This window comes from Dermochelys coriacea, chromosome 7 (genome assembly GCF_009764565.3).
Source record: "Dermochelys coriacea isolate rDerCor1 chromosome 7, rDerCor1.pri.v4, whole genome shotgun sequence".
NCBI lineage: Eukaryota > Metazoa > Chordata > Testudines > Dermochelyidae > Dermochelys > Dermochelys coriacea.
In genome coordinates this window covers 56,543,948-56,570,134 of record NC_050074.1, presented here as the reverse complement: position 1 = coordinate 56,570,134, position 26,187 = coordinate 56,543,948, and the positions used below count along the sequence as shown (strand labels likewise).

General features: G+C 47.4%; 1 protein-coding gene across 19 annotated transcripts; it reads left to right on the top strand.

Annotated features, from left to right (window-relative positions):
• The first annotated feature begins 1,392 nt into the window (after positions 1-1,392).
• Positions 1,393-25,170, top strand: NOLC1 (nucleolar and coiled-body phosphoprotein 1). Of its 19 annotated transcripts, XM_043518698.1 has the most exons (15): positions 1,485-1,707; positions 3,170-3,225; positions 5,843-5,973; positions 6,004-6,006; positions 9,752-9,876; positions 11,185-11,341; positions 14,190-14,299; positions 15,082-15,235; positions 17,475-17,638; positions 18,296-18,389; positions 19,571-19,711; positions 20,761-21,345; positions 22,282-22,397; positions 22,794-22,874; positions 23,181-25,170. In XM_043518698.1, exons 1-15 carry the CDS (start codon positions 1,597-1,599, stop codon positions 23,337-23,339), a joined length of 2,187 nt encoding a protein of 728 aa, XP_043374633.1. In that variant the 5' UTR covers positions 1,485-1,596; the 3' UTR covers positions 23,340-25,170. The 19 variants fall into 19 exon arrangements, with proteins under 19 accessions (XP_038266804.1, XP_038266805.1, XP_043374633.1 ...); XM_038410876.2 differs by lacking the exon at positions 6,004-6,006 and having other exon boundaries at positions 1,393-1,707; positions 17,475-17,639; positions 18,300-18,389; positions 22,285-22,397; XM_038410877.2 differs by lacking the exon at positions 6,004-6,006 and having other exon boundaries at positions 1,484-1,707; positions 14,193-14,299; positions 17,475-17,639; positions 18,300-18,389.
• Positions 25,171-26,187: the final 1,017 nt, after the last annotated feature.

Here is a 26,187-nt window from a genome sequence, read left to right as displayed (position 1 = left end):
GGAGAGAAACAGTACCAAAAACCAAGAGACCTCTTCATCAGTAATACCCTGGAATTTAAACTATGGGGAATCAAGCTCATTTGTGATTTTAATACAGAACTTCTTTAATATGATCCAACAACAGAAACTGATGAGGGAAAGTGGTGGGGACTGTGAGCCAGTTGGCTGGAGAGAAACACGGAGGTTGGAGGAGGAGCTGGGGAAGGTGGGGAGGCTGGGACTGGCTGGATAAGAAGATAAGCCTGGGTGTGGGGAAAATTTGGACTCCGTTTGTTTTTTATTTTTTAAATCTAGGAAATCACAAACATGAACTGTGTTAAAAGAACATTAAGGTTACAACATCAAGCACCCAGAAGTTAAGAAAATCCAAAAAATAAGTGTGCCTGTGCAATCTTATTTCAGCCCCCTTGTGTTTATGAGTTGTGATCATTTTTAATTATAGCCTATCACATACTATTTTTCCATAGGACCCTTGCCTCATTCAGTGTACAAGATGGACCTAATCTGGAAATGAATCAGGACTGTGTAATGAAGGAGACTTGCTTTGCAGAACTGGAACTTGTGTAATGAATAAGGGATGGGACTGTAGGAAAAGAAAGGATAATCTCATGATTAAGACCGATAACGGCTACCTTATAGAAAAGTACTCTGAACAATCAACTCCTAGTTGTCTCAGATTGGGCACCCCAAATTAGTGTATGGACAAGAGGGCCAAATTAAAGTTGCACAGACAACCTTAATTCTGGCAATGCCTAAATTTGGGTGCTTAACTTTGCAACCTTAATGTTCTTTTGACATAGTTTTTGGTGGGGTAAGCTTACAGTTAGTTCATTCAGCAGTTAAGTCTGGAATGCTTCAAAATCGTTTAATTAACCTCCGCACCAAAAGAATCCTCTGCAGAGCAGCCCACTGAACTTTTTCTACTGCTTTCGATCCAAGAATCTCTTGGACACACATAGCTGGTGGGATGTTGCCAAATATCCCCGAGCTGTATAGGTCGCAGGACGCCAATGGCAGAACTGGGACCAGAACTCAGGTCCCCTGATCTTAGTCTTGTCGAGACCCGGATGAACCCCAACAATTCAGACACGTGGCCAAAACTTCAGGCATGTTGTCGGTGACAATGGAGGCTTCCAAAAGGCCCCAGTGCAGCCACCCCGCTGCTCCAAACCCTTGGCTCCCCCTTCCCAGCTGGCATGTTCCTGGGGTGGGCCGGGTGAGCTGCAGCGTGCTCAGATGTGAGGTAGCCCAAAGCCAGGCCCTAGCAGAGGCTGGAGGAGGAAGGGACATTGCTCTTCACCTCCCTGCTCTTCCATCACTCTCAGCCCCCACCCATGGTCACTTCCTGCTCTCGCATAGGAGACCGCCTCTGCGTGCCTTGCGCGGCTGGCTGCACTGCAGCCGCTGGCCCGCCAGATGGCGCTTAGGAGCTCTCGGCGAGGGAGGGGGCCGTGCTCCTGCCTATAACAAGATGGCGGATACATACATCCCCATCCCCCCCTCCGAGGCCCCGTTTGACCTATGACCCCACGACGCAGTACGTCCCCCCCCCGGCCGGCACACGTGGTACGGGCGACCGGCTGACGGCGTGGAAGCATGGCTGAGCCGCGCGTGGTGCCGAGCGACCTGTTCCCGCTCGTCTTCGCCTTCCTGCGCGACAACCACTTCGAGGGGGCGGCGCGGGCCTTCGGCAGGGCGGCCGGAGTGGTGAGGGGGGCCCTGAAGTGTGGGGACCCGGGGGCTGGCTCTGGGGAGAGCCTGGGGGAGGAGACGGGGGGCTGTACTGGGGGGGCTGAAGTGGGGTGACCCTGGTGGGGAGCTGTGCCGGGGGGAGCTTGGTGGGGTTGTGAGGGAGGGGGGGGGCTGTACTGAGGAGGGGACCCTGCGGGGGAGCTCTCCTGGGGGGACCTTGGGGAGCAGTATGGGAGGGAGGCCTTGAGGGTGGGGGCTGTACTGGGAGGTGACCCTAAAGGCCTGGGGTCCTGGTGGGGAGGGGAGGTTGCATTGGGGGTACCTGTACAAGGAAGGACTGGGAAAGAGGGGTTCTGTGATTGGGGGGGCTGTTCCCTGGGGGGAGGAGGGGGTTGTGTATTCAACTGGAGCGTTTGAGGAGTCAAACAACTGATGTCATGTCGTCATGAATTGGGAGTCCTGGAGCAAGTTGCCTCCATCCATATGCTGTACTTTCACATTTACCTTTCTCTCCAATGCAATATGCAGCTGCCAGGAGAGGGACAGAGTCTCTGTATAATGCATAGAACCTCACTGAAATTCCAACAAAAGTGGTGGAAAGTCATTGCAAAATTGGGAGGACTCCCCCCCCCAAGCTTTCTGCAGATCTCCCTGCTCTCTCCCCACTTTTTTCCTGTCTCTTCATATTTTGATACCAATAGTGATAACTCTTCTGGAATATTTTTTATTATTTAATCTATATGTTAAGTAGATATTTCCCCCTCCCATTAGACTACATTATTGCAAAGGTTTAGCATATGTTTAACTGTACATACTGAGTTGTCACATTAACATTAATGAAACTACTCAGTGTGCAAAGTTAAGAATAAGGCTACGTCTACACTACAAACTTCTGCCAGCACAGCTTTGTTGGTTTGGTCAGGGTCTGAAGAGGAGTAGTCCCTGATTGACAGCTGTGTCTGCAGAAGTTGCTGCTGTAGACGCAGCTATTCTAGCAAAGCTGCACTCTTACAGATGTAGCTTGTTTTGCTTCTGGGGGGTGGATTTACTATGTTTGTACAAAGCACAAGCTTTGTCAGTATAAGCTGTGTCCACTCTAGGAGCACTTTGCTGGGATGGTATATCGGTTAAAGAGCTCCTAGTGCAGATGTAGCTGAAATATCTGCAGAATCTTGACCTTAGATTTTAATAAATCTATAGGCGGTGGAATCTTTTGTCCTAAATTACTCAAGTTGTCTCATTTTTAAGATAGTACAGAGGCTTCTTAACTTTAGCCTCTAACGTTTATGAAGGTGTTTTATGAGCAACATGCTCCACTTTTGAAGTCTGCCAGACCTCTCCACCTGTTATACATCAATGCAGAAGCAGTTGCCTATGGGGCAGAGTTTTCCATTCCACTGACAGTATAGGAGGCACTCCTTAGAGAAGTCTATGTGGTTTGTCAGTGCTAATATTTCTGTATGTTTCTGGTTTACAGACAGACCAGGATCCTAATGCTGCTTCTCTCTTGGATGTCTTCAACTACTGGCTGAAGTAAGTTCCTGGAAAATCTGTTGAGATGGACTTAGCCTGTCCATATCTGGGATGTTTCTTTTGATTACTTTCTATTGCAAACTGACAGAGCTCCCAGTAGAATCTCTGAGACTTCCCAAAGGTGCTCCAGCAAAACCCAGGGGAACCAAGCTTCTGGTATTTCTGCGGTGAAGATGTAAACAATAAGTTCCATCATAATATTTTTAAAATATTTGCAGCGCACTTCTAATCTGCTTTCTGCCTACAAAGTTCCAGGCTGCCATTTCAGCAGCAGCTTATGGCCCTTTCATCCATTTTTAACTCTATTTCAAATGAAAAGCTAAAATGTGAGGTGTTTAGTATTTCATACTTAGGGTATGACTTCACTGGGCAGTTACCCCCAGCTGGATAAGCAACCTTGGGCTTAAAGAACTCCAAATCTGGGTCACAGGTTTTTCTGTGTAGGTAGAGGTGGTAAGGTTCGCACCCAGGTAAGAATCCATGTTAACTGTGCAATGAAGACATATCCTCATTTTTCGTAAAGTAATGTGCATTAAAGTTGGCTGCTGGGCAACCAAACAGCTATTGAAAGGGCAGCTGATCTCAGGATAAGAGGCTAGGGAGTGCGGAAAATAAGCCAAATAGTCCAGGAAGCCTTAAAAGGATTAGAGAAACAGTAAAAATAAGGTATTATAATGTTTTCCCCTCTTTCTTTATTAGGTTTTACTATCTAGTAGATATGCATGAACCCCACAAAACTGTTTTTGTTTTTGGGAATTGTAAAATGAGCCATGCTGCAAACTAATCCAGCTGTGGCCATTAAGAAGCTATTGGTGAACTTCTTAGGTAGTTAGACCCTATATCTTCAGTCTCACGGCATAGCTGAGGCACGTGCCTGCAACCTGCTGATCCACACCCAGCTATGATTGCTGTAAAAGTACTACATAAGTCGGGTTGGTTGGTCTAGAGTCCAAGTCTGGTAATTACGCTATGACCCCAAATCCTCACACCATAGTGCTGCACTGCTCTCTGCCCCTGAGTCTGTTTATTCTACACCAGAGCTCACTGCTGTCTCAGACAAGAATTTATTCAGTAAGCGTACGTTGAGGTTATTAGGGGCTGAACAACTGATGAAAGAGCTAGAAAGAAGCATGGGGGAACCAAGGGCAATCTGAAGCAGAAACGTGTTGCTGCGAGCTGGAAAGGTCTGCAAGGCCATGATCCCAAGGGTGTGTTCAGGAAGGAATTCACAGGGTGGTGGTTATGCTCAAGGCAACTGCCAGTGCTTCAGAGGGCTATGTTTTGTGAGCTTAGGAACCCCTGTCTGGTCTCTCACATGAACCCCAGAATGAGTCTCTTGTTTAAAACAAACTATTCATACCTCAAAGATGCTTGGAGAAACGAGGTCAGGCAGCACTTGAATCTCCTACCTCTCAGTGCATGGAGAGGAAATACTGAGATGAAACTCCTGAGGAGATAAGCATTCTGCTTTTCTCATTTTCTCAGAGGTCCTGTTGTTTTTCTCTACCCGGCTCCCTCATGTGTTTTTAAAACCCAAGACACGTATTTCCAGATTCAGGGAACAAAGAGATCCCTTATTTTGTGTTGAATAAATCTATTTAGTTGGCTGGTTCACCCTCATGTAGAGGAGACTGGTATGCAAATGGCTTGAACCTGGCAGTTCTAGCATTATGTACTTCTCCGTTGTAAGAATCCCCTATTTTTATTATCTAGTCTAGCTAGTGCCTTCAAAAGAGGAACTGAAAAGCAAAGTTGAAAATTAATTGCACAAATAAAACTTAAAATTAAGGTAATTATCAGAAAATAAGGAAATGAAGACTCAGTAAAAGTATGCATAATTCAGTGATTGCATTTATACACTCAAAAATGTGAAGTATAACCTATGCCTTCAATTTCTTAGCTTTTGGTGTAATCATCATCAGCGTCTTCAATTGCATCTTTAATGAGCATTAAAGGTACTACTGTAAAATAATAGACTTGACGACAACAATCTGTAATAAGCCATATAAGTTAATAAAATCCTTTAACATACTGATGTAAAATCTTTGTCTGGTTACTTTAACTGGAGGACCTCTTAATTAGCATCTTATCATAATTTAGTTCTTTTAGAGCTATCTGTTGTATAAAGAGAACTCTTATTACTGCAGACAGACCAGGTCTTGAATCCTCACTGAGTGGCTCAAGCCACTTTGTAGATTGTTGCATGCAGTGGGAATGAAAACAGTCCTTTCCTGTACCTGCAAACACCTGAGTACCACTGAACACACTGCCCACCAAGATATAAAAAAATAAAAACCACGGAACTAACATGACATTGACAAATTGTCAAGTTGTTTGTTTTATTTGTAGTATCCCTTCCTCCTCCCTTGTCTGTCTTTTCTATTCAGACAGTAAGCTCATCAGGACTGTCTCTTCTGCTGTACAGTGCCCAGCACAGGGAGGCCCCAGTTCTGATTGGGGCCTTCAGGTGCTATTGTAATACAAGTAATGGACAGGAATGTGGGAGGGTCCAGTGTTCTCTAGGGATAAGCTGCTTTGCTTGTAGTAGAACAGGTGAAATGCTAGGAAGCTCTGGAGCTGGGAGAACTGTGTAGAACTAAGTCTTTCTCCTTTCCAGGTCCCCTGATGCTAAGAAACGGAAGGCTGTTCCCAATGGACCCCCTGCAAAGAAGTCCAAGAAAGAATCTTCCTCGAGCAGTGATGAGAGCTCCAGTGAAGAAGATGAAAAAACCACAACCAAGAAGCCAGGTGGGGTTTTCAAAAGGCCTTTGGGCTGAGCAAGTGGGCATGATTAACTTGGGAAAAGTTCTGAGGCTGGATTCAGAGCTTTGCAGCTTGTGTTGAGGGTTTTGAACAGCAGTCACGAACTGCATTATCTCGGTTCTGGTAAGATCTGTACCTATCCACAATCACTTGCACTTTTCACTTTACTCATCCTTCATAATGTTTTTTTTTCCAGTTTGATTATAAGTAAAGTACTAAGCTTGCTATGAGTATAAATCTGGCTTTGTAGCAGCTGGAGCCATATTGTATCTGCACATTGGCTGAGGCTGGATGAGTGCTTTGACTGTTGTTGTCCTGTGAGCTGCTGGATACCAGAACTGATTACCTATTTTGGAGCTTTCTCTAGCACTCATCACTGTAGTATTTAGGTTCTTCCTGGTGCTTGGTCATGGTAGAGCGATCTAAATCATGATTTAAATCACTTGATTTTTGAAAATTTGTATAAATCAGGTTGAGACTTTGTAAAACTAATGGGGAAATTTGTGCTATTGCAATTTTAGTCAAAAATGTATAATGAACTAAATCAGGACTTCTCAACCTTTTTCTTTGAGGCCCCTCCAACATGCTATAAATACTCCACGGCCCACAATAACTAGTTTTCTGCATAGAAAAGCCAGGGCCGGCATTAGGGGGTAGCAAACAAGGCAGTTGCCTGGGATCCCATGCCACAGGGGCCCCCCACGAAGCTACATTGCTCAGGCTTCAGCCCCGGGTGGCAGTCTCAGGGTCCCAGGCTTCCTCCCCATGCACTGGGGTTTTGGCTTTCTACCCTAGGCCTCAGCAAGTCTAATGTTGGCCCTGCTTGGCGGCCCCCCGAAACCTGCTCGCAGTCCCCTAGGGGGACCCGGACCCCTGGTTGAGAACCACTGAACTAAATTATAAATGCTTTTAAATGCCTTTTTAAAAAGGTATTTTATATGAACTGCTGTAGGCAAAACACAAAATGCTGAAAATAAAAACTTTGATCTTGCAAACACTTAGGCCGGTACTACCTTTCCCCACATGAAGTGTCCCATTCACTTAACCAGGACTATTTATGCTCTTAAGCCAGAGGTTCTCAAACTTCATTGCACCACGACCCCCTTCTGACAAAAAAAATTACTAAATGACGCGGAGGGGAGGGGGGGGGACCGAAGCCTGTTGAGTGCCCACCTGATCCCTGCCACCCTGAATGAGGGGCCAAAGCCCAAGGGCTTCAGCCCCAGGCACGGGGGCCTGTAATATCAGCCCCACTGCCCAGGACAGAAGACCTCAGGTTTCGGCCCCAGACAGTGGGGCTTTGGCCCCTAACCTTGGCAAGTCTGAGCCAGCCCTGGGGACCCCATTAAAACGGGGTCATGATCCACTTTGGGGTCAGGACAAACAGTTTGAGAACTGCTGCTCAAAGTTAAACATGCATGAATATTTGCAGCATTACAGATTAAAACTGTAACCCTTAGTGTTCTGAAGTCTGTCACTTTAAAACAGAATTGCTTTATTGTTGATGAAAAGTTTAGATTTCCAGTATACTAACAAGTTACTTTGAACTTATCCACAGTCCAGAATTTTCAAAAATAGCTTATTTAGACTCCTGTGCTCATATTTAGGCACCTAAAGGACACGGGAACACAAGTCCTGTTGATTTCAAACCCTGATAGCGGTGAATAGCACAGGATTTCACTTGGGGAAGTTTAATGTGTGGGATGGTGGTGTGGTTTGCACATTTGCTTATTAAAGTTGCATATCAGTTTTGAGTTGGTGTTCTCACAGATATTAATGAGGCCCTGGGCTTGTCTTTTTCAGCATAGATGAACATCCACTGTGAAACTTCTTAGCAGAAAACCTTTGGGTTGGGCAAGTGACACACAAATTAACTTGGGAAAAGTTCTTAGGCTGGATTCTGAGCTGGTGCTTTGCAGTTGGAGTTTGGGTCTCGGTTCTGGTAGGATCTGTGCCATCCACCAACATTTGCACTTTTCACTTTACAGGCTTATGCTCCTAGTGTAAAATCTGAAATATTAACAACAATTAGGAAACTAACTAAAGGAATAAATACAAAATGTCAGCTTCAGAAATAGGATCATAAAATGGGAAGAAAGTGAAGAACTCGTGTTCTATAAGTAAACTCTGATTTAAATTAAAATCATAATTAAGAACTTTTTTTATTTTAAGTTTTGTTATCCAGCTTGCTGGTGCTGAAGTACCAGTTCTTCGCTATCCTGAACCTCATTGTGTTTTGACAAGCTATTTCCTATCAGTCTTCTCCGTCCCTTGCCAGTGCTCCTAGGTGTGCTTCCCTCATAGGGAACTCCCCTAGTGCTTAAAGTATGCTGTCTTGTTCTGCTGCTATATAGCGGGTCCAATTCAGCTCTGGCTTAAGTTGTTGCAGGTTAATTGAAGTGAAGAGAAATCTGCCTGCTTATGCTAGGGCTGAGCTGGATTTAGGCCATGTCTACACTAGCACTTATGTCGGCAAACCTTATGTTGCTCAGGGGTGTGAAAAAACATACCTCTGAGCAACATATGGTTCGCAAGCATGAACGCTTATGTGCACAGCATTATGTTGGCAGGAGATGCTCTCCCACCAACATAGGTACCACTGCTCGTTGAACCAGTTTAATTATGTCAATGGGAGAGCTCTCTCTCATCAGCATAATGTGGCTACACAAGCAATCTTAGTTGTCTCGGTACAGCTGTGTCTCTGTAAGCTTGTAAATGTAGACATGGCCTTAGTGACTGCAGTGAGGGCCCTCGGGAGGGTTTAAATGGTCAGAAAATAGGAAAAAACTCTCAAAAGAGGAGGATTGGGCCACAGAGCTGCCGGTCAGGAAGTGCTTAGTGAAAGTTCCTGCTTTAGCCTCCATTAATCAGACTTCTCTTTGTATTGATCTGCTTCATGATCTCCTGGTGGATGAAGGACAGCTGGGGGTCAATAGGAAAATTGAAAACACTGGTGTCTGATGCGTATTCTGCCAAGGATGTGAGACTTCCCCCTCTCTCGAGGTCCTGTGTCCCCTCCAGTGCCCCCCTGGATTAGGCCCCTCACTTGTAACGTGTAGAGTGCTTCTCTTTTCAGCTTTGGCTAGTGTTGCGCCCATATATTGTCCAGCTCACAGGATGCTCACATTGGTTGCTGCCATGAACAGATTCACAGGAGATGAGGAGCAGACAGCAAACTCATAGGAGTCGGGGAGGAAGGAATGAGGCAACAGGAAACTGAGTTGAAACTTAATTTGGCCCTTCCCAATCCTGAATTTGAACAAGGCTTTGCTCTTGATCTTCTAAAGAATGTTAGGAACATGATCTCTAGCTAGACCATTTACACGCAGGATCCAGCAAAGGAAGAAAGAACTGGTCAGGAAGGAGTGGATTTGGCTACAGCAGGTTAAGTCAATGGGCCAGGCAGCTCCATAGGGTCCAGCAATGCAGTGACACAGTTTTCTTTGGAAACCCATCATCAAAAAGCAGCTCTTTTGGTTTTAAATGATATGATAAAATACCTGGATCTTTTAACAAGCACTCAGTGCAGGGAGTATGTCCTTTTCAGTGGCACAGCTTGTGCATGGCAAGAAAGGAGCGGTTTCTGTGCCTTGGCTAGTCATTATGAAGGCTTCTGCTGCACTCTGTGGGAAGCTGAGGTATACGCCTGAGCCTCTGAACAGGACATGACAGCTACAGGTTGATACATTTCTCTTTTCTTGCACTATACATGGGAGGCTGGGAATAAATTTGTCATCGGTGTCTGCTCTTCCCAACACAACAGCTAAGTCAGCGCCTGTGCCGAAGGTGATAGCAAAGGCAGCGGCTCCTGCCAAAAAAGCAGAGAGCAGCAGCGAGGACTCCAGTGATGATTCGGACTCTGAGGAGGAAGAAAAGAAACCGGCACAGGTCAGCTTTTCCTTTCTGTCCTTTCCAAAGCACGTTCCACAGTAATGGAGAGTATTAAATGTGACCAACACTGTGTGGGGGACTCGAACTACTCTTGGGCAGAGCATGGGTCCTGGATCACTTGTTCTATTTATCAGGCATTAATCCAGACTCAGGACAATTTTACTTACACACTAAACTCTTTGAGGTAGAGGACATGTGTTCTCAGCTCTCTCTCTAAAGCACTCGGCATGCAACTAGAGCTTTACGAATAAGTTAGTCCTGTAACGTGCAGTCTGCCTTTTGGACTAGTTCTAATGACGGCAGAGGCAGATCTCTGGGATGCATTTTCCATCTAGTATTGGAATCTGCTTCTCTCCCATGAGACTGAGACAGGCTGCTGTGGCCTGCTCCTTCTAACCTGAGGGGAAGTCTGCATTTGTTTACACTGCCACCAGAGTAACCAATGTATAAAATGCTCGGGACAAAGGGGTGTTATCCCTGATCACCATCTGTAAATGAAATAGTAGCATGTAACTAGTGTGGGGGAAGAGTAGTAGTATTTCCTCCCTTTTCCCTGTGTGCTGGTGCCACCAAGCTGAGAATTAATATCTGGAGCTGTGTTCATGAACAAGACATGGAGCTGAGGTACCAGTACCCTATTAAGGTTGAGGACAAGGGCCAAGGTGCCCAGCCAGCACTGTTGAGCCCTCAGACTAGTGCTTTCTCATAGGAAAGGGGACCACCAGGCAGCTACCAACCCCAAATCTGTCCCTGTTTCATGGCTGTGGGTTGGGTTCTGAAAATTCATGTGCATGGAAGAGACCCTGGGTGAAATCCAATGGGCCATCTAGGATAATCATCCATGTGTTGGGATTTTCAGACCCCAACTTGGAGCCATCCCTTTCTGGTGTTCTTCTTCCTTCTGGGATAGTCACTAGTCTGAGGGCTTAGTGCCCTGTTTGGGCACCCCGACTTTTTGCTCTCCTCACCCTCAGGTCTCTGTTGGGTACTTCTGCTCCCTTTCCTGTTAAGTGGGAGAGATATCATTCCAGCTTGGAAGTGTCAGGGTGCAGGGAGAAGTGTCTCCTGCTGTCAAAGCTTAGGGAATTTCCTGTACATTTGGGGTTATGTGCCTAAAATAGAGCATCAGCTCTCCAGAATAAGAACCCCCAACTCAAAGTTGTCTAACATTTGACTGGCAGTCTGTACAGATAATCTGTATAGAATGGGTGTGCCAGCTGGACTGTTGTCCTGTCTCTCTCTCCTCAGTCCCTTTAGGCCTTGTTGACTAGAATAGTCTCTAATTATTTTTTTCGCTCTCATTAGAAGGTAACCAAAGCCCAGGCCAAGCCAGCTGCCACCAAAACCCAGCCCCAGAAGAAGGCTAAGAGCTCCTCCAGCTCGGACTCCAGCAGCTCAGAGGATGAAAGACCAAAGAAACAGCCGCTGAAGCCAGTGGTAGCTAAAACAGCAGCTAAATCAGGTACCTGGCTGCACTGCACTGTGAGCAGATGTGTGTGAACAGGAAACCCCGGGGAAGAACCTGGGGTCTAGGTGACCAAATGCCCCGGTAGAGAAGATACCATCCTAGCAAGGCCACTTGGGTGATCCAGTCCAACTTGCTGTTTGGCTAGGATCACTGGTGATGGGGACCTGGGGCTGCACTGGTAGCATATATTAGGCTTTAATTTCTGGAAATCCTGATATAAATCTGATCACAAGTTAATTGAATTTGATCCTAAATGGATAGTTAAATCTCAGGGCCTAACTAGATCCAATGGTTGTCACCAATCCCTGAGTAATTGCATGGGCCATGTGCTTCTTGCTAATGCTTTCCACTATTTGAGCCAGCACTAATTTAAGTTAAACTTAACCCTCAGCCTATAGTTACGGGACTTGAAATCAGTGGTGTCACAATAACTTCCCCCAACTGGTAATAGACTAGTCAGGTTGTCAGAAAAGTTAATAAGAGGCATTTTTTGTTAAAAGTTGGCAGGGAGTCTTTTTAAGATAATTAGGTTGAGCAGAATCCAAATATGGTTGTTCCCAAGCTGTATGTTGTGTATAAAGGCCTCTATAAAGAGAACAAAGTAACATGTGGAAATCACTTAAGTGATCTTTATTTACTTTTAGTTTAGGATCTTACTGAGTTGTAGGATGTAATAAGTGATTAAATATGCACAACCTTTTTATAAAACTATTGAATTTCAGTTTATTTACAAGAGGTACTGGATGTATTTTAATACAGTATACAACCATGAAAAAGCTTGCTTACATGGTTCTTATAACTTGAGCATTCGCACCTTAAAAGAAAAGTGTACAAATACAACACACAATCTCAAAACACCTGTTTTTAAAACAAGTGAAAATATTTTCATGTAAAAACCTTAGAAATAAACACTTTAATTCACACAAACTAAGCACAGATGTTAATGTTGTACAGGCTATCTAGAATGCAAGCAGCTGCATCATCCTTGCTGACACTGAAGTCTTTGTGGCCAGCGTGTGACAAAGCATCTCCCTGAATATTCAGTGCAACATGTACCTGTGACAGAAATATGTCATCTTGGGGGTTGCCATCTCATCATCTTGGCAAGAATCCATCATTTGTGAGATGGGTACATGTTTATACTTGATTGGAACTAAGAGTTTCTCAGCAGCCGATTGATCAGGCAATAAAATGAAATAAATCCGCAATAGGAGCTTGGAGTTTTCCAGTGTATGATGATCTACACAAGATGTAGGAGTGTGGAATTTCCGTGCCAGTTTTCACTGCAATCTTGCAGTAATATTGCCAACCCATGGTCTTGATTGGCTGCATGCTGAAGCTCATTTTGAAGCCAAAGCATTGCTGTGTCAGTAATTTTGATGCCCTCACTCTTTTTCATCAGACTTTTTATAAATGGGATTTAACAAGTCAGGTAGTACTTGCCTTCAGGAGCTATGAGGTCACTTACTTCAGCTAAACAAACACTCATCTGTGGTCAAATACAGCTGTCTTCATTATCTGTTCACTCATCTTGAGTGTAGTAACAGAAATGAGTCTCTGTTTAGACTGCGCTTCTTGACAAAGCATACAGCATCTCCAGTCCGTGAGTTTCACAGCACGGGACTGTCTTGTATTTATTGGGATCACTGCAGTTTGCCACATGTGATCATATCAGTTGCAGATGTTCTTGTTTTCTATAACCTCTCGATTTTGCCTTTGTCAGTGTAATGGCATAGCAATTTCTCTGTCACATGACTGATACTCTGTTCTGAATGAAAGATGCACTCAATTCTGTTAGTGGCCTCTCTGTTTTCTATCTTTTTTTTCTTTGTAATGGCTGTTGCCTCCCTTATTCTGTGCAATTCTTGTTCACCTGCTTCATGCACGTCTTCTTTACTTGATTCTTGGCAAATAATGCAGAGATTGTAGGAAACTGGCATGGAGCATTCCTTCAACTGTAACCAACACAAGTGCCATAAACCACCATCTCCTCTAACTAGTGTTGCTCTCTTTATTTGTTTATAAAAAAAAAAAAAAAATTTATACACACCATCATCTCTGTTAACTCTATTCTAACTTCAGAGCAACAAGTACTAAGCATGCAAGAAAATGAGCGTTATTTCATGTTGCAGGAAGAATAACTTCTGTTGCGATTAACTTATTTCTAATATTAGACAAGATGGGTGAGGTAATATCTTTTATTAGACCAAGATTACCTCGTCCTCCTTGTCTCTCATACCCTGGAACCAACGCATCTACAACTAGACTGCACACAACTTATTTTTAATATGATACAGTGATGACTAAATACTCTACAAAATTGAATATTAGGGAGCAATAGGTGTTAAAAGTATAATGCATGTCTACTCATTTCTGTACTTGGTCAACTGAAAAGGAATTATGCCAAACTGATTTTTTTTTGCTCACAAGTTCATACATATGGTGTTGGTATAGCAAACATTTCTGATGAATTTTGGTGGCGATCAAGTGTGCCGGTCTAAATGTCAAAATTCAGTTGAGTAACCCATTTCTGAAACCAGCAGGTTCAAATTATGTTAGAAAAAGGTGTTGCTAATTTATAACAATGCCTCTAAACCTCTTTAAAGGAGTGAGTCTGAGATTTCCATTTCATCTATAATGAGAAAAGCAGTCTGCAGAGAGACTGTTTAGAGCTGCCCTGATAAACAGGAGGAGAACGAGTGGGTTCCCAGGAGAGGGCTGGAGATTCTTGCCTTGTGCAGTTAGGGGAGCTGATGCTGTCCAGGACATTTTTTTGCATTGAATAGGATTACAATTCCCTACCCCTCATGTTTTCTCATCCCTTTCTTTGCCCTATCTCCAGCAGGAAGTAAAGCTGCCTGCAAAGCGGCCAATGGCAAGGCAGAAAGCAGCAGCAGCAGCAGCAGTAGCAGTAGTGAGGATTCTGACACGGAAAAGGCTGTATCAGCAAAGGTAAACAGTGACACGATCATGGATGACTCCATTGGTGTGAGAGAAATCTAAGAGTGTCTCTGTCCTTGATCTAAGGGTTGTGTAAAGTAACCCAAAACTGCACAGCAGCTGAGTGCGTGCCCATGCAATCATTGTAGCTTTCTGTGACATCTTAGTGAGGCTTTGTGTCTTAGGAACCCCACCAACAGTCTTCTCTGCTGCTGAGTGATCCATTCCTCTTTCCTGAGCCAGGAATCCCTTTATAGCTTCTGCATGTTGCGCCCTCTGTATGGCTTGCTTTCCTGTTGCCAGATGTGCTACTCTACCAGCCTTACATGTTCCTGCACTGCTTCTGCAGGGGAGTGTTAGAGCAACTTCCCTGAAAGAGAGCTGGACCCCAGCGGTGGGAGTGCTTAGAAACCTTTCCCAGAGAGCTCTTACTTCTCCAAGCTAATGTCTCAGCTCCCTTGACAGTAAGTGGTGGTGCTCCATCTCTCCCGCTCTTGAGCTACTAATGTTCTTTCTCACCTCTTCTCAGCCAGAGAGTATCCCATGTAGGAATTTAATGAGAGGTAAGAAATTCTCATGCTCTGATGATAAACCCTGTAATGTGCTTCCTGGCATTTGAGAAATTTCCCTAGTTCCTGGCTCTATCCTGGAAATCTGATATCCAGTGAATAGAGCAGAGAGGGGAAGAGGGGACTCTCCAACACGGAGTAGGGGTGGTTTCTGGGCCGCACCTGTCTCTCAAAGCTCAGCTTCCTTGATGAGGAAAGGTATTTATCTGTCTTCTTTGCAATAAGGCTGTTCCCAAGAAAACACCAATGCCCAAACCTGCAACCACCCAGGTGTCCTCAGGTAAAGCCAGAGCCCCTGCCAAAGAGAGCTCCAGCAGCGAGGAATCTTCTGACAGCTCAGAGGATGAAAAGCCAGCCTCAAAACCAAAGCTGAAGCCCGGTGAGTACCAAAAACCATTGCTGGTACTGAGGAGAGGAGGCTTTCCGCTACTACTGGCCCTAGAGAAGTTTAGCTGCCCATCTCTGCTTGGTGTGGCCCAGAAGGCTGAGTGGTGGTGATGGCAGCAAGCATGGAACTGCAAGGTCTTTGTTCTAGCTATGTCCCATGGCTTAAACCTCAAACCCAGGCCTTTTCTTGAGGTGAAAACTATGCTGGTTGCATCCCTTATGTGGTCATTGTCTCTGAGCATCCTGCTCTTCAGAGAGCTATTAGAGGCTATTCTCATGCATGATTCCCAGCCTGACTGGAGTTGGGAAGAAAATTCCCTGTGGGTAGATCAGTCCATAATTGTGCTTTTACAGGCCTTCGTGCATCTTACTCTGAAGCATATGGTGCTGGCCAGTATTAGGCTGGGTAATGAATTAGGTGGACCCCGTGCCCTGATCTAGTATAACAGTTCCTATGACTCCAATAAACTGAGAGAAGCAAGTGTGAAACATAGATGGGTTTCTTTACCTGGGGGCATAGTTGAGGCGCAGAGTAGTAAATGAACAAGAGCAGCAGTGGAAGTCCCGCAACAAACTTTTTGGAGGTTTCGGAGTGTGGCACCCAACAAGTAATATGCACATATATACATCCAAATCATTGTAATTGATTTATGTAAGGTTTTGGGGTGGCTGGTTTGTTTTTGTTTTGTTTTTTTGCAGGCTCAGTAATAAAAATAATGCATGGTTAACTCTACCCTTTACTGGACCTAACAGAATAGAAACGCAAATAAGGTGTTCTGCACATTCTTGTCTTTTTCATTATGTTTCTGTTGCTTTTTTGGTAAAAGTGGTTATCTGTACAGTAATTCTATTATGTCGGAGCCTTTTAAAATTTACTTCAGAAGTCCAAATAATGAAAAGTGTATCTGGGCAGCTTGGGTCTGGGGAGGGGAGGCATGGCTGTGGCTGCTCAGAGCACTGATCAGCCTGGGGCTCCTCCGGCCAGGGTGGGAGGCTTGTAGCTGCAGCCACAAGAGAGGCGGGGGTATCAGGACTCCGGCTGCTAGGGGCGGACAGGGGCTAGCCTCCCCAAAAGGAGGCTCCACCTGCTACCCATGTACCTGCTGCTCACCTCCTGCATCCCTCCTCAGTCCCCCACCCACTGCTCTCCTCCTCATATTCCTTCCTTCCGTCCTCTTCCTGGCCCCCCCCAGCCGCACGCCTCCACTCCCCTGCCACAGACATCCCCCTGCCCACCATGAGAACCCCCGCTCGCTGAGTGGCTCACCGCTCAGTCCCCACTCTCAGCCAGAGCCCCCTACCCACCTCCTCACCCTGCTGCTGGCTTGCCGCTAGCCTCCTTACTCCCCCACCAGGCCTCCCCTCGCCACTTGCTTCCTTTCACACACCCCCTTCGCCCCCGCTGCTTGCCTCCTCACACATACCCCGCTGGCTTCCTTGCCTCGCCTTGCTCCTTAAGTGGTGTGTGTTCCACCTGTATCTCCAGAGAGCTGGCACATGAAGGAGCAACAGGGAGGAAGGGGAGGGGCTGATGCTTTTCCCTCCCTTCCACTGCCCAGGAAACTGCTGTGGCTGCAGGGAAACGCCCTGGTGGCCACATGTGGCCATGGTGCCTGCATTTGAGAAACTGTGAATTAGGCCATCCAAATCTAAGGGCACGGCTACACTGGAAACTTCAAAGCGCTGTTGCGGGACCGCTCCCACGGCAGTGCTTTGAAGTGCGAGTGTGGTCGCGTCCGAGTACTGGGAGAGAGCTCTCCCAGCGCTCCTGGTACTCCACCTCCACTAGAGGATTAGCTCCGAGCACTGGGAGCATGGCTCCCAGCACTCAGAGCCTGTTTACACTAGCGCTTTAAAGCACTCAGACTTGCTGCGCTCAGGGGGGTCATTTTTCACACCCTTGAACCAGCAAGTTAGAGCGCTATGAAATGTAAGTATAGCCAAGCCCTATAAGGGAGGAGTGCTATGGTGAGACCCCAGCAAAGGGGAGTTGTGCTGCTGGAGGAGTCAGGAGTAGCAATACTGTGGGGATGTCCCCTCCCACCATACTGAGTATAAAGCCCTTGTTGATCACAACTGTGCAAGTGATTAGGAGCAAGTAGCTTAACTGGCTTGTTTTAGATCGTCGCTTAGCTAAAACAGGGAAGTCCAGCATGACGTGTGCCGTATTTGCCAGAGTGCAGGGCTGGTGGGTCTGCGTTGGTGTCCCTGCTGATCCTGTCTCTTTGTAGGTCCATACAGTGCGGTGCCACCCCCCCAGGTCACAGAGCCAGGAAAGGGGAAAGCAAAGCCCATTGTTGCAAAGGCTCCTGGGAAAAAAGCCGAGAGCAGTGACTCCTCAGACAGCAGCTCGGACAGCAGTGATGAAATGGAGCAGGCGCCCAAGAAGGGAACAGGTGGATTGTGGGGAGAGGGAGGCTAGGAAGGGGTCATGTTAGACTGTTCAGGAAGTGCCTGTGTGGGGTGCAGTCAGTTCCTGGCCACATAGTGGCTTCTGAAATTACCTGACAATTGTGGATTATGCTGCTATTTTTGCTTTTTTAAAGGTCTCAAAGCAGCTAGTATCTGTCCCAAAACAGGCCCCAGGAGCTGAGCCTGAGTTCCAGACTGTGCTTGGTCCCATCTCTAAATTGGTCACAAGAGGTCAAATAAACCCTACTGGATTTCCATATACTTCAGTGGAGTTATGCCAGGGATGAATCTGGCCCATTCTTGAAGAGGCCTTGCGTTGGGTTAATGTATTATGTGAATGAAAATCCCTTCTTTATCTGACCCTCTGCGTATTTTGAGTAGGCGAGCATGCGCTCATGCGCAATGCTGCATTCACAGCCCATGACTTGTGCCGTGTGAAGGGACAAGGAGCCCTGACATCTGCCTACTCCAGGTGGTTAGAAATCCCAGGGGCTGAGAATCTGGAGTCCTGAGTTCTTTGCAATGCTGCCTGCCTCTTCTGTCCAAGAGGCTAATAACCTGCCCTCCTTTGTAAAGCTCTTGGAGATCCCTGGTTGAAAAGTGCTGTGTGAGTGTGAGATTCATTGTAATTGTTTCTCTTGCAGCCAAAACAAATCTGGCTAAAAAAAAACCTACCCCAACAGCCACCGTTGTGACTATCAAGAAAGGTGGATCCAGTTCAGACAGTGATTCCGGTGAGTGAGGGAGCAGGGATTTGACCTTTTGATGCAGTGACTCTGCACATGTCCACTTTCAGCCCCCGGTGTCACTCAGCAGGGACCCAACCTCCTCTTTAGCAGGGCCCTTAGAGTGAGCTTGAGCTCCCTGCAGTATCCATGGCAAGGTAAAGGGATGCCTCTTGAAACTGAAGCCTCCTGTATCGATGTGGTGGGAAGCATGAGTGAGTGGCAGAGATAAGAATAGTGACTAGTCTGCAGATAGCAGGGTTGTGAAGGGTATTCCCTAACAAGTACCTATGGTAGGATTAGGAGTTTTTTTTTTTTTTTTTTTTTTTTTGGATGCATTTCTGAGCTCTTCAGATCCTCCATAAGAGTCATGGCTGGCATCGGGTGTAAATTCCCTATGTGAAAAATATCCCCCTTGTGCCAGGTCCAAGGTGGGGAGAAAGGGGAACTTTTTTAAACAAATCTTCAATTCCATTTGGACCACTGCTAAAACAGTCTGGAGTATAGAATAAAAAAGTCAAATGGTGTTCTTTCCTTCTTTCCCAAATCACTCCAGTCTGTTCCTCTTTTCTTTTTTGTCATTGATTTCCTTCTCTGTTTCATTCTGTTCTTTCATCTCCACTACACACTTTCCTTTTCTCTCCATTTCTTTCCTGGCTCTCTTCTCCCTCTTTGCTTTTTCTTTAGTGAGGCTAACACTCCCTCTTCAATCCCCTAGTTTCTACACCGCGCCCTCTCACTACACACACTGTTATGAAGGGTTAGGCCTAGCTCCTACTGCTGTTCCTCATTCTCCCAGCAAAGAAACAACATGGAGATCTTGAGGGCACATTCCCAGCCCTAGGTCCTCCAGCTCCTGTTGCCTCCATTCCCTGGGACAGGGGCAGGAACATAGGCAGGGCTACATGCTGTAGGGCTCTCCACTGGCCATTCAGAGAGTGTTTATCAGACTTCTCTGCCCACCCTGCCCCTTCTCTGACTCTGCTCCTGGCCTCGCCTTGCCTCACCTCACTTGATGATCATAGTCTGGTGAGTTCCAAAAATCCAGTGGCAATGGTGCCTCCCTAAAGTGTGAGGCTCAAGCCACAGCTTTGCCTAAAATGACCACTGACTGGGGTCCCTGGTGGACTCACTTGGGTTGTATGCCCCTGAAAAACTCTGACATTTGCGGATGTGCTTCTCTTGTCTAGATTCCAGCTCTGAGGAAGAGAAGGCAGTGACCAAGCTTACTGCCAAATCGCTTGCAGCAAAGGGTCCTGCCAAACCGGCGAAGGGTCCTGCCAAGTCAGGACAAGCAAAGAAAGGCTCCAGCTCCTCCTCAGACAGCTCAGGTATCAGGACAGGAAGGGGTGGTGATCTCGCCACCACCACTACTGAGCAGGTGTGAGTGCCGTGCCTACCCCCACCCAGTCTGCGTTCCCAGTTGTGGTACCAAGAATACAGGGACACTGTCTAATCAAATTGACCTGATATTTGCTGACCAATTCCTAAGCATGCAGAACCAACCCCATGCAAAGTGCCAGTTCTTTTGGGCATGAAGTGTGGGGAAACAGGTACCCATTAATGTTTCATCACTCAAACTCCTACATCTCTGCCGCATAGCTGAAATACAGGGTACTGGGGACCTGTTTGGCACATTTGTTTATTGGAGGAAAAGCCACTTGGGGGATGAACTTTATTCTCCAATGAGAAGAATACAGGGGAAGGAGGCGGACAGTCCCATCCCAAACCCATTTCCCCAATAGCCACTGTCCATGATAGCGCTTGTAAACCACACTAAAGAGCTGCAGCACCGTTTAAGAGCAGCTAGTGCAGTGTGCTGCCTTGAAACTGTAAACCACCCTTCTGAGCAGGGGAACAGGAATGGCCCCAACTTTTCAGCTCTGATTGTTAGTGCTGTTTGATTCTGTGCTAGCGGCAAGTTCCCAGGGCTCTTCACCCCTGTTGCTAGGGCCCAAAAGTTGTTCTTTGGCAGTATCTGTGGTTCAGTCCAGTTCCTATTGGGCAGTTGTCTGACACAACTGCTGGTCCCCCGTGTAGCAGTCTCAGCAGAGGTAAAGCATCACTTGGAACATGGAGACTGAGCTCCTTGTTGACTTAGAAGAGCCAATTCTGAGGGTCAGAGTTGAGATGTGCTTGTGGGGGGAGGAGATGGCAGCTGCCCATGCTACACCTGCTTTAAGCAGAGCCCATAAATCTCTAAGGCTGTTATTCTGCACCTTTCACCGAGTCCCAAACCAAGCAGGTTTTGCTTAGGTCCTAGTGTGGAAGGGACTCCAGTTACTGCTCCTGCTTGTCTAGTTTGGTCTAGCTGAACAAGTCTGTTCAGTACTTGACTATTCTCACTGGAATCTTCTTGTATTGGAAACTTCCCTCCCAGATTCTGACAGCTCTGAGGATGAGACCCCTGCAAAGCCTGCAGTCAAACCAGCTCCATCTGCAGCCAAGAAGCCTCCTGCTGTGGCAAAGAAAGCCCAGAGCAGCTCTGACTCAGATAGCAGCTCTGAGGAAGAGAAGAAAGTTCCTCCAGCTAAGCCAGCCAGCAAGACAGCTAAGCCAGAGTCCAAACCCTGCACCCTGGGCCCCAAAGCCAGCAGCTCAGATTCTGACAGCTCAAGCAGTGAGGAGGAGCAGAGCAAACCAGCAGTGAAACCAGCTAGCAAATCATCAGGGGGCAGTAAAGTTTGTGCAGTGAAGAAAGCAGCTGCCACTACCAGTAGCAGCAGCTCCTCTGACAGTTCCAGTGATGATGACAAGAAGCCCAGAATGGCAGGGACTCCAGTCGCCGGGTTAAAGCCAGGGAAAGGGGGACAGAAGAACTCCAGCTTGGTGAAAGAGAAACCAAAGACTTCATCCACACCAGCAGCTAAATCACCAGCCACGAAGAAGCCAGAGCCCAAGCCAGTTGGTGGCAGTGAGAGTAGCTCTGAGAGCTCTTGCGATGAGAAGGGAAAAGCAAATGGAGGTAATCTGTGCCAGCCAGGAAGGGCATCTGTCAGGCAATGGGTGTTGCAGGGCAGAGTATATGTGGAGTCGTCTTCCAGAAGCGGTTTCCTTAACAAAACTCTGCATGTAACTAGCAGCCACCTCCACACACTAGAGCAGGGGTGGGCAAACTACGGCCTGGGGGCCGCATTTGGCCCTCCAGACATTTTAATCTGGTGCTCAAGATCCTGCCAGGGAGCAGGGTTGGAGGCTTGCCCTGCTCCACGCAGCTCCTGGAAGCAGCAACATGTCCCCCCTCCAGTTCCTACATGTAGGGGCAGCCAGGAGGCTCTGCACACTGCCCGCACCCCAGATTGTGCCCCCGCAGCTCCCATTGGCTGGGAACCGTGGCCAATGGGAGCTGCAGGGAGGTGCCTGCCGACAGGGCTGTATGCAGGGCCCCCTGGCCGTGACTCCATGTAGGAGCCAGGGGGAGGGACATAAGCTGCTACATCTGGGAGCTGCTTGAGGTAAGCGCTGCCCGGATCCTGCACCCCAATCCCCCTGCCCCAGCCCTGATTCTCCTCCCACCCTCCGGAGCAATATCTTGCATCCCAACCCCTCATTCCCAGCCCCACCCCAGAGCTCTCACCCCCTTGCGCAACCCAACACCCAATTTTGTGAGCCTTCATGGCCCACATACAATTTCCATCCCCAGATGTGACCCTTGGACCAAAAAGTTTCCTCACCTTTGAACTAGAGGATGGCTGCCCAGGAGTTCCTTATCTAGTGCTGCTGCTCTAGACTGGTCATTAATGGAGTGTCTGTTATTGTTCCTGTACCACCCTACTCCAGAGTGCACATGCTCGCGTTCCCAGCATACCTCAGTCTGACTTGTCTCCCAGTGGAGAGAGATGCTTCTCCCCTTCCCCAGGTGGAGGGTGGTCCCATTGAAGTCTAACTACTATTGTTTTAGCAGGCTCGAATAAGAAGAAGCGGAAGAGCGAAGATGACCAGGAATTGGGGACGCCGGACAGCAAGAAGATTAAGACCAAGACCAGAACGCCACACTCATTTCCCAAGGTGAAGCAGGTGAGTGACGGGAAAATGTGCTGAATCGGAGTGGGGCTTTTTCTTGTCTCTCAGTCCCAGCAATCTGCACTGCTTTCCCTGGTGGTCGAGGCTGCAGGAGATAGTCTCCCCCTCCTCAGCCAGCCTAAGTGCCCCTTATGTGGAGCCCAGAGAAGATGCACATTGTGGCCCCAGCATTTTTCTGGCTGAAGATTACTGTATAGACTACCTCTGGAGCTCCTCTGTACTGCCCTTACTGTTGAAGGGGAGGATCACAAGTTCATGTGGCCTGGAAAACTGGACCAGGGAGCAAATAGGATTTACCCCAGTTTAGTGTCCTGCATTGCTGTGTGGGCCAGCCAAGAGAAGGCCATGTGCAGGTATTGACTTAGGGTGACCTATGTTTTTCTCTAACAGCCAGCTGTTCCTTTCCGAAGAGTAAGAGAGGAAGAGATCGAGGTGGATTCCCGTGTAGCTAACAACTCATTTGATGCAAAGGTAGGGACAAGTCCAGCCAGAGTGACAAACTGGCACGTTTTGCCCCTAGAACACAGGTCATCTGGGAAACGGTTTTCATGGTGCATGTGGGGAGCTCTCCAATCTGAGCCTCTCCCACCAGGAGGCTCAGCTGGGAGGTACATGGGCACTTGCTGAGGGGAGCTCCCAGCCCCTCCAACAGAGGAGCTGGGTGAAAACTCCTTTAGCCCTTGGAAGTCATTACTGGGCAGTATACAAAGCAAGGCCTAGTGTTTGCCATGTTGGCTGTTGAGTGCTGACCTGGCCCTCCTCTTCCTTATCTCACAGAAAGGAGCTGCAGGCGACTGGGGAGAAAAGGCCCACAACGTACTGAAATTCACCAAAGGCAAATCCTTCCGCCATGAGAAGACAAAGAAGAAAAGAGGCAGTTACTGCGGAGGTGCTATTTCTACCCAGGTCAATTCCATCAAGTTTGAAAGTGACTGAACTGCAGTTGGCTTGGGAGTCCATACCCCACCCGTCCCCTAAAGCCAGCTGGATGGGCATGTGAACAGAATAGACGTGGTAGACCCCAGTTCTGCCTGGAACTTAATCCTCCCTGCTCTCTTGCCATAGGATATGGGAGAGTGCCTGGATGCTCCCACATTATTTCTGACTAATTCTGGCATCGCACCTGGTAAGAGTCGTCTTAGAGCTGGCGACACCAGAGCCAATGCAGGTGTCCTAATTTTGTACAGTTTTATTTTAAAAGGTTGGTGGTGCCCTGGAGTTCAGGTTCCCGTCCACCTTGTAAAGCAAAGAAAATTTATATTTTCCATGAATCTGTTTCTTTCTTTTCCAGCCAGTTTAACTGTTGAGACCTGTGAAATTTAAAGTACTGTAGCTTGTTTGTGGCTAGGCCTGAGTGACCTGCGGTTACAGCTCCCTCGCTGTGCACCTCCAACTGTACAAAGCACAGCTCCAGAGGGGCAGTTTCTTCTACTTCCCTCTCTCTTTAAGGACTCCTCCTGCAGCAACCTTCTCTTCACCCAGGGCAGGCCCTGCTGCTGCCATTAGGCAGGGAAGCTAGAGAAGCAACCATTAGGCAGGGAAGCTAGAGAAGCAAAGTGCCTTTCAGCCCAGGGCATGTTGCCACCAGCATGGGAAGCTCAGGGTTCAGGTTGGTAGGCTTTCCCTCTCCGTCCTGCAGCTTTGGCACTGATGTCAGAAGCTCAAAGCCCTGCAACTCTGGGGGAATTTCAGATGTGCTGTTCTTTCATAGGGAAGGCACAGGCTATGGGAGAAGTGGAGACACTCCTGGCTGCTTGGACGCTTTGGGGTTTGGAGAATCCTTTAGCCCAATGGAAAGGTTTAAAGAGAGAGAACAGACAAAGCCTTGGCCCCCAACCCCTTCCTCACCTAGCTCTCCGCTCCCTTAACTCTGTTTTATTTGGGATGTTCTGACAGCAATGATTGCCCCAGGTCCTCTATAGGAATCCAACTCACCAACACATGCTTTGTCCTAGCCATGTGCAATGCAGCTGGTGGGAGGTTGAGATGAATGTAACATGATTTGCCTTAAACTTCTCCCCTTAGCTGGATCAGTTGCCCTTTTCCTGTCTGTGGAGTCCCTTTGCAGAGGTAAAATGCCTGTTGCACTCCGTGCTTTGGTGTCTGAAAGATCCAGTGCCAAAATAGAGACAGCAAGCAGAAGCTAGTCTTGGCTTCAAGTACAAGACAGGCAAGTTGCTGCCTGGAGCCCTGCTCTCTATTGCAACGTAGCCTGATCTCCAGCACGGTTGAGAGCCAGAGGGGCAGGTAACCCAGGGCTTTATTTCCATCCTCCCTTTCCCTCCCAGCAGGATGGAGCCCCACAGATCTTAAGGATAGCTCTGCCCCCAGTGAAGGGCCCTGCTGTTACAGGAGTCCAGGTCGGTGTGAGAAGCAGTGCCAGATAATTGAGGGTTGGAGGTGACTAACAAGCTACCCCCGTGCACATTAACCGACTGCAACTTGTTGGAAGGAGCATTTCAGTACCATGCCTTCATGCTTGCAAAATAAGCCTCATCACTGGCTTCTTTCCATGCAGTGATGCACATGCTCAGGAAACCAGGGCTATTATGTAGAGTTGGAGGTTGGGAAGAGAATACCCTCTGCCTTCCTGGACAGGCTTTTGGAGCAGAGTCCCAGCTGTGACCTGTCAAATAACCTCATCTGTCCTCCTCACCTGCCACATGAATGACTGAACTGTCAACATTTTAAAGAGTTTTAAGTTTGGGGGGGTTGATGATGTGTGAGCACACAAGTGTCTCCTACAATAAAGAAGCCTGTGTTTGTAGGTTGTGTGCATTTCACTGATGGGTTTTGACACTTGGAATGGAGGTGGGAAAAGGAGGGGGAAGCTATTTAGCTGGGACAAGGTGCACCACGATGTCTAAGGTGTGGTCAATAGGTCTAACTGCATTTATCTGGATTAGATAGTAGTTAGTCAGCCTCTAATAGCAGTGTTCTTACCTGAAGGTGGCATTGGGCAATGTGAGAAGGGATGGTCCATGCAGCTGGGAGCTAAGAAAAATAGGTGAACAGAGGATAAACACTTGCCTTTATCAAGAACACAAGGATGTGTAGGAGTGTGCTTTGTGAGGAAATATGAACAGGTGTAATGAGAGCGGACAAGAAGCTAGTGAGTGGAGTGTGGAGCCCCTGTACTATTTATCTTCCTGTAGTACAGGGAACCCTATTCGTGTTCCTGGAGCCTATGGTGCTAGGTACTGTACAAAGAACAAAAAGGCAGCCTCTGCCCCCCCAGGGGTTTACAGTCTAACTAATGTAGGTTATGTCAACAGATCTGGTCAGATGCTGGTTCTAGCTAACCTTTTATGCAGCAGTGATGTCTCTCTGCTAGCTAAATCTGGCTTCCTGTGTGCCACAGTGGAGCAAAATCTGTGTGCAAAGAACATAATGGGGGGAAAAAATCCTGAGGTAAATACCCATGTAAAGAAGTTGTCTGTGTGCTTCACCTGCTATCTGAACACACATGCAGGGGAATGAAGTTCTTATGCCTGCATTAACTCAAGGGACTGACCAAAGTCTTGCGTACTGTGGGTTTGTTGCGTTGCTTTTTTGCTGCAGTACAGGAAGTGCTGCCAGGGTGTTGGTGATGGCAACATTCCCCGTAAAGCAGCAATTTTCGATATACTGGGCATGTCACAAACATGCTGTTCGCAACTTAATCTGTTCCCAGGGCGGGGGCGGCAAAGGCTGGGTGGTGACTTAGGCAGAGTGGGGCTCTGTGGCTGCTGGGGGCAGAGGCAAGAGCAGGGGCTGAAGCAGCTCCTGGGGAGCACGTAGGAAC

Excerpts from the sequence above, each read along its gene's own strand:
- NOLC1 (XM_043518698.1), top strand. The coding sequence starts at position 1,597 with ATGGCTGAGCCGCGCGTGGTGCCGAGCGACCTGTTCCCGCTCGTCTTC. Across the intron at positions 1,708-3,169 it reads TCGGCAGGGCGGCCGGAGTG|ACAGACCAGGATCCTAATGC; the intron begins GTGAGGGGGGCC and ends TCTGGTTTACAG. Across the intron at positions 21,346-22,281 it reads GAAGGGAAAAGCAAATGGAG|CAGGCTCGAATAAGAAGAAG; the intron begins GTAATCTGTGCC and ends CTATTGTTTTAG.